The sequence below is a fragment of the Mus pahari genome, chromosome 7 (genome assembly GCF_900095145.1).
Source record: "Mus pahari chromosome 7, PAHARI_EIJ_v1.1, whole genome shotgun sequence".
In the NCBI taxonomy this organism is placed as follows: Eukaryota; Metazoa; Chordata; class Mammalia; order Rodentia; family Muridae; genus Mus; species Mus pahari.
The window spans coordinates 1201483-1212003 of record NC_034596.1 but is presented as its reverse complement, the minus strand read 5'-3'; the positions used below and the strand labels follow the sequence as shown (position 1 = coordinate 1212003).

At 47.9% G+C, this 10521-nt stretch overlaps 2 protein-coding genes across 3 annotated transcripts in view; both read left to right on the top strand.

The window, feature by feature from the left end:
* Positions 1-3631, top strand: part of Znf512 (zinc finger protein 512) — a 21555-nt gene extending 17924 nt beyond the window's left edge. For both annotated transcript variants that reach the window (XM_029540995.1, XM_021201576.2), the window contains one exon: positions 1887-3631. In XM_029540995.1, coding sequence (XP_029396855.1) covers positions 1887-2174 — 288 coding nt within the window. In that variant the 3' untranslated portion in view covers positions 2175-3631. The remainder of the gene's footprint in view (positions 1-1886) is intronic.
* Positions 3632-7855: 4224 nt separating this feature from the next.
* On the top strand, positions 7856-10148 carry Ccdc121 (coiled-coil domain containing 121). Its single transcript, XM_021202731.1, is given in 3 exon segments — positions 7856-7891; positions 7893-8248; positions 9212-10148. Coding segments are annotated over 3 exon segments (1329 nt in total).
* Positions 10149-10521: the final 373 nt, after the last annotated feature.

Below are 10521 nucleotides of genomic sequence, written 5' to 3'. Positions count from 1 at the left end.
AACTCACTCTGTAGACCAGGCTGGCCTTGAACTCAGAAATCCGCCTGCCTCTGCCTCCCAAGTGCTGGGATTAAAGGCGTGCGCCACCACGCCCGACTTTGACAGCATTTTCTTCTGAGAACCAATGTTTGATCATCGGTTGTGTGTCATTTTAAAAACACACTTACTCTTCTTGGGAGCTCTCCCGTGTTCCCGGCTCTGCTCTGAGAACAGCCATGTTGCTGGCTGGTGTTTTCCCGAGTGCCACCCACCAGTTCCTCTGCTAAGCTGCCCAACAACCATCCCTCCTGAGAACTCCTGGAGCTACCGCTCAAGTTCCACCCCCAGCGGCCCGCTTTTTCTTCCCGCCTGAGTCGCTGTGGATGAAAAACACCAGACAGCCGTAATATTTTAAAACCAACCAGATAACACAACTCCTGGGTGAAGAATATCTTGTCCCATCCTCCTTGACCTCTGCAGCTGCCTGCGGAGGCTACGAATGGTGTCACCTGTAACCTTGGCACTCAGGAGGTAGAGGCAGAATTTCACCAGTTCAAGGTCAGCTTTGGCTACACAGTGAGGTCAAGGCCAGCCTCCGCCCCATTAGGCCCTGTCTGAAAAACGAAGTGAACTGTAGTGAAGTATTTGATATGTTCTGCTACCAAGTCTTGCCCTGTGTTTTCTCTAAAGCCATATCAGTTTGGGTTCACTGAGTCTCAAGAGTTCCCTAAGCACAGGCTGTGGTGGCTATCGCCATTCACCATGTCACTGGGAGCTTCACTTCCCTCATTCGTTTGTTTCCAGATTTCCAGTCATCTTCATTTTCTTCCTCCTCCTCCTGCTCTTCCTCCTCCTCCTCCTCCTCCTCCTCCTCCTCCTCCCTCCTCCTCTTCTTTTTGGAAAATTCATCACATACTTATATGCACTTGGGCTCCCTGATCTGTCCTGTGGAAGTGCTCCTCTACCTACAGTTGTGTTCCTCCTGTCCTAGCTGTTTCCTGTGAGTTGATAGTCCTACCTGGGAGACTGGTTGGATCACTTACCTGGGAGACTGACTGGATCACTTACCTGGGAGACTGACTGGATNTGGATCACTTACCTGGGAGACTGACTGGATCACTTACCTGGGAGACTGGTTGGATCACTTAGATTCAGGCGCTTGCTTTTCCAGAAGAGTGTGTTATAACAAGTTTCCTGCACCACACAATTTTCTATCATGAGGCTCAAAGAGATGAAATGACTTACAGGAAGTCAGAGGGAAAGGAGAATGGCAGTCAGGGTCCGCTTGGGAACCCTGCTCCTGTCCCAAGAGGAGGAGACAGGTGGCAGGCCAGGTAAGCACTTTGTAATCACAGATCACAGCAGCCTTCTTTTCTTTCTCTTCTCTTCTCATGCCTTCCCTTCTTCTTCTTCTTTTTTACTGTGTAAAGTTGTGTTTCTGCATGCATTTATGTGTGCCACCTTGTGCTGGGGCCTGGGTGGTTGTCAGGTGCCCAGTGTCAATGCTGGGAACAGAAGATGCATCCTCTGGAAGATCACAACATGCTCTTAATTGCTGAACCATCTCTCCAGCCCAGGTTTGGGTTTTTGAAACAGCGTCTTGAGCAGCCCAGGCTGTCCTCAGACTAGCTATATCTTTGAAAATGATCCCTCCAGTTCTTAAGGCATTCCAGGCATGCACCACCACACCTGACGATCACCTCCTGAATTACCCAGAATCGTGCATTACACAACCACAGTTTTGAGAGCTAATTCGTATTGCATTTCTCCAGACCAGAGCTCTAAGTTCTGTGTGCTCTTCATTCCTATGCTGTACACCTAATACTGCCTTCTCTCCATTCTTCCTGTCCCTTCATTTTGTTCTTTATGGGGTTTCTGAGCAGTCCTTGTGTCTCTTTCCTCTGCAGGATTGGTTTGTTGTGAACCCAACAACCACGAAAAGCTTTGAGAAGCTGATGAAGATAAAGCAGCGGCAGCAGGAGGAGGAGAAGCGAGGACAGCAACACGGAAGGCGGCGGTCTCTGAGGAGGCAGCAGCAGCCGTGCGTGGAACCTCCAGAGAGCCAACTGGAGCCAAAGGCAGGAAAGGAGCAGGGCGGGAATGAGGAGCTGGTGGGATCTGACCCAGAGCCAGTGCCAGCACAGCCCCAGAAAGCCGAACCCGCCAAGATCACTCACAAACGAGGGAGGAAGTAGGCAGGCATTGATTGTGCTCTGCGGATGTGATGCAGTTGTCATGGATATGTGCAGAGGAGGCCTGAGTCTGGGGCTGGGTGAAAATGCTTTCAGCTGTTGCTATTGGGCTGTGGCTCTGAGCTCCTCTGTGTAAATTTCAGTCTTCCTGACTCACTCACTTTCTCCCCTCCCTGCCTCAGTAGGTTCATATTCCCTTGGAGTCCTGCTTTTCTGTTGCCCAGAGAGCTCCCCTGGAAGAGCAGCTGAAGGTCCCCATGCCCTGTGCAAGGTTAAGAATGAAGTGCAAGGTTTCCTTCATTCTTTCCTGTCTGTATTATGAATGTTCTTGGAATCTCCATTGATTTAGTGGCTACTCCATCATTTAGCTTATGAAACAGTTCCAAACTAACCTTTTTGTTTTTTAAAGCGTTAACAGATTTTATCCTTCTGTGTTTGTGACATAAGAGGACTAGAACGGAGATCTGCCACTTTTGTTATAGTGTGGCTCTGAACCCCGGGAAGGAGAGCCTGACAGAGGCTGCTTGTCTTTATGTTTTACTGTTGCGAGGAAGAAAATGATTTAGCATGGAAAAGCCAGGAGCTTGCTATGCTTGCTCTTGGAGTCGGGACTAACTGGACCCACAGACATGGAAACAGCCTGAGGAGTCTGTGTCCTAAACACTAAGATGTCAGGAGAGGGGCCCCACCCTGCTACACTGCCAGCATCCCTCACTGTATTGACTCGGTGCCCTGGCCCCTGGCAGTGCCACTGAGGCTGCAAAGCAAGGTGTGCCGTCCCTTTCCCCTGGCCTACCTCACTTATCAGGCCACACCCACTTAAGTCGTCCATGGCATTAGCCCACCTGTCTGAGTGTTCTGAGAATGCTGTCCTACTGTTTTATATGAGTTCTATCAGCTTTATATTGTGAGATTCTGACACCAGATGTAGATATTTCTCTGGACCCGGAAAGAATGGTCTCTGTACCTCATGCCTGTGTGGTGGTGTCCAGTGGCTCTTCCCCCTGTGAGGGTGGGTTAGAGTAAGTAGCCTTGTTGTCGTGTTTCTGGTTTCTCTTCCTCCTTTTGTGTAAATACTGTTCTTCTATATCCCCACCTACTATGTGGCCTGTGCCACTGACCAAGCTAACCTTGATATGGACGAACACTACCTTTCCAAACTCTGAAAGGCCATTTGCCACCCTTAAAGTCTCGTTTTCTGTGCTCTTCTAAATAGCTTTATCATGTGTGCTTTGTGAAGATCACTTTTCAATAATGGGGGATTAAAACTTGAATTGGGCACTGCCAGAAGAGTCATTTTAAAACAAGTCAAGAAAACAACGTGTTTGTGCTGCTCTTCGCTCCTGCTTATGCCCTCAGTGCCCTCAGGAGTTGAGTGTGAGGGTTGTGGAGGAGGGGAAATAAGAAGCTATGTGAAGTTCTTGGAGAATATTTGACAAATAAAATGACTCTCTCAGAAAGTCTCTGGTCCTCTTTGCTGCCACTCTGCTCTTGGACCCCTTGCTGACTCGTGGGACTCAAGATGGCCAAGAACCAGGGGAGTTCCGGGTCACCTCAGTGCTCCTCGACTCCTGAAACCTGCTGGTCACTATGACTGCAGTAAAGGGAGCTGGTGGGGTGTGGCCTGTGTTGTGGGCCTTCTGCATCCGGCCATTTCCTTCCCAAGGCCAGGAAGCAACAAAACTTGTGCAGAACATCCTGATCACACCATGCAGTTTTTAAAATTCATCAGAATAATATAAACAAGGGTCCGTAGAGGAGGGTAGTGAAGTGTGCGCATGTGCGTGTGTGTGTGTGTGTGTGTGTGTGTGTGTGTGTGTGTGTGTGTGTGTGTGTGTGTGTGTGTGTGTGTGTGTGTGTGTGTGTGTGTGTGTGTGATGGAAATGGATGTAATTACTTTGAAAATGACTTGGCATTTTCATAAAGCTGAACACAAGACTAAGGCCCAGCCCCAGGTGCATTCTGGGGGACTCCTCTTGCTCAGCTGGGCAGGAGACTTGCATGAGAAAGACAAGAGGCTCCACATGTCTGCCAAAATCTGTTCTCACCTTCCAGAATCGCAGACTAAAAAGATACATGGCTAGACTCCATTTCCTACCTGTTGCCCTCTGGCCTCTGTATGACAATTGAGCAGGCAGCTAATGTCTCTGTTGAGTCTGCAGAAGTGACATGTGTGCTGGGTGACTGGGTAGTACACAGGCCTGTTGGGGACAAGATTCTCATCTTCGTTCACTCCTCTGCTTCCTGGTGACTAACATCTCCAAAAGTAAGACTGAGTAAACTCTAAATGGAAAGGAAAGGTAGTGCCATGCCCTTCTTTCTGCCTTGGCCAGTTAGATGCAGTAGAGAGGATGCCTCGGGACGGAAGTGCGCAGAGCAGGAGTGGACTGAGCCAGCTCCTGAAGGAGGGCCATTTGTCAAACAAGAACATCTAAGACAATTATTTTTTTTCTTTTTTAAAAATTGAATCTGGGGGGCTGGTGAGATGGCTCAGTGGGTAAGAGCACCCGACTGCTCTTCCAAAGGTCCTGAGTTCAAATCCCAGCAACCACATGTTGGCTCACAACCACCCCTAACAAGATCTGATGTCCCCTTCTGGAGTGTCTGAAGACAGCTACGGTATACCTACATAAATAAATAAATAAATACATAAATACATAAATCTTTTAAAAAAATTGAATCTGGTACATTGTCTTTTCCTTCCTGAAGGGTGGATAAAATGTGATAGTCACACAGTGGGATACTTTCCTAGTTTGGTTTCTGTTGACGTGCTAAACACCATGACTAAAAACAACTTGGGGAGGAAAAGGTTTGTTCTATTCTACAGCTTATAGTCTTTGATGAAGGGAAACCAGGACAGGAGCCTAAGGCAGGAACCTAAATGTCAGAAACTGAAGCAAGAGGCCACCGAGGGATGCTGCTGCTTCATCACAGTTTGCTCAACTTGGTTCTTTCTGCAGTCCAGGTCCTCTTGACCAGGGGTGGCCCCACTCACAGTGGGGACCCAACTATATCATTATTAAGAAAATGTTCCCAAAGGCTTGCCTACAGGCCAGTCTGAAGGAGATATTTTCTCAATTGAGGTTCCCTCTTTACAGATGACCTAGGCTTGTGTCAAGTTGACAAAAACCTAACTGGCGTGTGTGTGTGTGTACTCCATCAGACATTCATGCCAAAAACATCAAATCATTACAAAAAATATTTCTGTACAACTCTGGATTTCTTCTATTAACAGCAAGTGATATTTCTAGACCTATTGAGACACCTGGGTGCTGGGCATGGTAAGCTAAGTAATATGGAGTGATTAAATATGTGTGTATGTGTGTGTATGCTCAAGCGCCACAGTGAGCATGTGGTGGTCAGAAGACAGTGTATAGCTCTGTGGTTAGTGGGTGGCTAGCTTGTACACAGGCCTGTACTCATTAGTTACGGTTTCATTGGTGTGAACAGACACCACGACCAAGGCAAGTCTTATAACAGACAACATTTAATTGGGGCTGGCTTAGAGGTTCAGAGGTTCAGTTCATCATCATCAAGGTGGGAGCATGGCAGCATCTAGGCAGGCATGGAGCAGGAGGAACTGAGAGTTCTACATCTTCATCTGAAGGTTGCTAGCAGAATACTGGCTTCCAGGCAGCTAGGATGAGGGTCTTAAAGGCCACACCCACAGTGACACACCTGCTCCCAACAGGGCCACACTTCCAAATAGTGCCACTCCCTGGGCAGAACATATACAAACCACCACAGTATGGGAGTCAGTTCTTACAATCTACCACGTGGATTCTAGGTATCAAAACTCAATAGTTATTAGGGCCTCAGTAATAATTGTCCTAAGCTGACCAAGTGAATACTTAGGTCTGTCTGGGTGTGTCAACCAAAACATACTTGGCTCAAGAAAACCACTAAAGAAGTGTTATTATTTGTGCAGTGCTGAAAGACAGTGCTCAGTGCTGGTCCAACACTGCAGTAGTATCCACATATTGCCAATCCTCATGTGTGTTTTCTGAAGCCACCATGTGGGTGCTGGGAACTGAACCCAGGTCATCTGCAAGAGCAGCAAATGCTCTTAACCCTTCATGTCAATGAGAAGAGACCTGAGGCAGGGTCTTATGTATCCTAGTCTGGCCTTGGACTCAATACGAGAAGAGGGTGCCCTTGAACTACTGGTCCTCCTGTCTCCACCTCCAGCGTGTTGGGATTACAGGTATGTGCTACCACGTTGGTAGTGCTGGAGATTGAACTCAGTACTCTGCACACCAGTTAGGCATTCTGACAGCTGAACTACACACTCAGTCCCTCATTAATTTAAACTTTTAAAAATTATCTCTCTCGCTGTCTCTGTCTGTCTGTCTCTCTCTGTCTCTGTCTCTGTCTCTCTCTCTCTCTCTCTGTGTGTGTGTGTGTGTGTGTGTGTGTGTGTGTATACAGTCAACTCTTGGCTGAAAAGCTAGCTTGATTGCCCATCAAAGAGCATCCCCCTAACTCTTAGTCACCTCCTTACCTGCTTTCTATATGTGCGCAGCATTTCTTCACACCTTTCTATATGTGCGCAGCATTTCTTCACACCTTTCTGTATGTGCGCAGCATTTCTTCACACCTTTCTATATGTGCGCAGCATTTCTTCACACCTTTCTATATGTGCGCAGCATTTCTTCACACCTTTTTCCAAGACTGAGTTTCTCTGTGTAGCCCTAGCTGTTCTAGAACTCACTCTGTAGACCAGGCTGACCTCGAACTCACAGAGATCCACCTGCCTCTGCCTCCCGAGTGCTGGGACTAAAAGTGTGAGCCACCACCTTTTCACGCTCTTCCACAAGAATTAACTTCAGAACACGAGGACCCATGTTGACTTCAGTTTGGCTCTTGCCTCATTCCCAGACCTGGTCAGCCCTGCTGACCACTCTTCACTGCTAACTTGACCGCTTTCTCTGTAATCAAAGCAAGGGTTACTCTTATGCCCTGGCTTTTAAGAAGCTGTCCATTTCATTCTTAATGGACAACATGGACAATTACACCAACTGTGCATTGGGGGTATGCAGAAGATAATTCTGACCCTAGCTTGGTAGACCCCAGGTTACCCAGAGAAAGAAACTGGAGTGGTAGTCAAGTTGCCCAGAAGGCAACCACCTGGACCCTCCACTGTTCCAGAAACCCTTTCCCTTCAGCCTCCCTTTCCCTTCAGCCTCCCTTTCCCTTCAGCCTCCCTTTCCCTTCAGCCTCCCTTTCCCTTCAGCCTCCCTTTCCCTNTCCCTTCAGCCTCCCTTTCCCTTCAGCCTCCCTTTCCCTTCAGCCTCCCTTTCCCTTCAGCCTCCCTTTCCCTTCAGCCTCCCTTTCCCTTCAGCTTCCCTTTCCCTTCAGCCTTCCCTTTCCCTTCAGCTTTCTCCTACTATAGGCAGTCTCTTGACAGACCCTACCACGTCTCCTCAAGGTAATCATGTCTAGAAAGGTGGTTCTTCCCAATACCAACAAACACACAGTGGTCTGAGGTCCTGGACTCTGCAGAAACTGCAGCCTAGCCCCTCACCATAGAGACACCAAATCACTAGAGAGACTTCTGTGACATTCCATGAGGCCATTGTGCAGGGAACATTTGACCCCAATCTCAGGGAAAGGATATAGTGGTAGGCCAGGGAGGCTTCTGTGGGTGTCACCTGCTGGGTCTGAGTGGTGCTAGTGCCTAAGGAATGGGAAGGCTGGGCAATGGAGAAGGCGTGTGGGGTGCCTGAGAAAGAGTCAGCAGTAGCCGAATTGGGTATAGGAGGAGGGGCAAGACCCTGCTCCTCAGAAGTGAGAGAGGAGACAAACTCCCAAATGCAGTGTAACTGCATTTCACAGGACAGAAGTCCCAGGTCTGGGGGCAAATCCAGTCGACCTGCTACGACTAATTTAGTAGCTGAGACTAAGAAATTATATGATGTCAACCCTAGCTGTGCAAAGTCCCATCCTGTGTGCCCCAAAGTAAAGACACCTCTTGAAAATTGTGTTCCCCGAAGGCACACATGTGGCACCAGTTCTTTGGCAAAGCCCCTCAGTGAGCAGCAGACTCACTTCCATGCATGTCTGAATTCTGGAACCAGGTAGGTACTGAGGGGATTGATGTGAATGGAAGGTCTCCTAAGCTTGCTAACAGTGATGGAAGAAGGGGGCCTGGGAGATGCCTCAGTGCCTCGGACCTGCCACGTGGCATGAAGACCTGAATTCAGATCACCAGTAACAGAGCTGGGCAAGGCAGCACATGCTTGTCACTCCTAAGGTTGGGATGGGGCACAGAAATAGGCAGATCCCAGATATTTATTGGCCATCCATCCAGACTAGCCTAATCACTGAGCATCATGTATAGTGAGAGACCCTGCCTTAATTAGGGTTTCTACTGCTCTGACAAAACACCATAACCAAAAGCAACACTGGGAAGGGTTTATTTCATCTTTTCTTCTGTATCACAGTTCCCAGGGCCAGGAGCTCAAGACAGGAACCTGGAGACAGGAACTGAAGCAGAAGCCGTGGAGATAAATTGCTCAGTTGCTTGGACTGCTTTCCTATTCAGTTAAGGACCACCTGCCTAGGGGTGTCACCTTACCCTCAAGGGCTGGGCCCACCCACATCAATCAATCTTTAATTCAAAGAGAGACAGAGGGGCTGGAGAGATGGCTCAGCAGTTAAGAGCACTGACTGCTGTTCCAAAGGTCCTGAGTTTAAATCCCAGCAACCATATGGTACCTCACAACCAACTATAATGAGATCTGATGCCCTCTTCTGGTGTGTCTGAAGACAGCTACAGTGTACTTAAGATATAATAATAAATACATCTTTAAAAAAGAGAAAGAGAGAGACAGAGTTCTACAGATAATCTGATGGAGTCACTTTTCTCAATGCAGTTCCTCCTCCCAAATAGTTCCTGAATGTACCAACTTGTCAAAAATCTAACCAGCACTGACCCTTTCTGGCACATGATGGAACCCGAAGCTTTAGTTTCCAAATATTATTTTCTCACTTGTGCCTAAAGAACTGATAAAAGAATATTTCCTTTGTTCTTCCTCCAGGTTTGCCCAGAGTTCAAAAGGTTCTCCTCAGCCATCAACGTATCTTACTATTCTAAATGAACTTTTCAAGTCAGAGAGGCTAACAGAATTAGAGAACAAGGTAAAAAACAAGACAATCGAGGCACTGGAGAGCCTGAACAGAAAAATAGAAGGGGCCAGGCTCAAGCAGGAGCGCCTGCTGCAAGACAGCAGGCTGCTGCAGCGTGACACTCTCTGTGTGGGAGCCGAGAAGAACTGCCTTTTGCGAGTCCTAAGGAAGCAAAGTGAGCAGTGTAAACAGAAACACTGGCAACTGTGGAGCCAGCGTGTTCAGCAATGGGGGGAGATTATGCAAAGGAAACAAGAACTGACACTCAGGTTCGCCAAGCAAACTGAGGAACTTCAAACACAGCTCTTTCAGGGAAAGATCAAGCAGTTCCAGTTGGAGCAGCAATTTCAGTCAATGGAGCACATTTCCTCCACACAGAAGAGCCAGCAGATGAAAATCCAGATGTTAGAGAAGGAACTGGAGGATGTGAAAGCTGAGACGGCTCGGAAGGACCACCAGGCACAAGTACAGTTCCTGCAGCGAAAGACACACCTAATAAGACAGATACAGGGACTCCGGTCGCTGCAGGCAGGAGACCATAACACCCCAGAGGTTAGGCAGAAGGCCCAGCTCTTCAAGTCCACAGCCAAGAAAGTGAATTTGGAATTTTGCCTTAGTGTCTGCAGAGAGAACCAGGAGTTACAGGAAGATCTAGTGAAGCTAATCCAGGAGTACCACAAACTAGAGTCTATAAAGAGGAAACTGGAGATGTGTAAAAAGTGGCTGAAAGAGGAACGGTGGTATCAAGAAGCCTTAGTTAGGGGGAGAGGACAGCTTAAGGCAAAGAGGGAGAGGAGTCATACTTGTGACCCTTGCCCCCCAAACCAGGATGTCCTGAGGCCACATTGAACCATCCTTCCTGCACCAAATCAAGAATAAATCCAATGAAGTTTATTTACTAGCCAGAAAATTAAGACTCAGAACTACTAGACCCCAACACTGTCTTAGTCTACTGGGGAGGCTGTTGGATGGCCAGTAACACTGGGCCAGCTTAGAAAGACCACTGAGATTGTTCCCTTAGATGTTCCCATGGAGGACCACTGGACACATGGGGTCATTGTTATAAACCAGTACTCAATAAACACCAGTACAGTAAAGGCACTCTTCTGCCTCAGTCTGCTGCAATGCTAAAAAACAGAGCTACCTCCTCATTCATGGAGGAAACGAAACTGGGTGGTGTTCAAAAAAGCGAGTTTCATAGCAGGAAGCTAGACTTGGATAT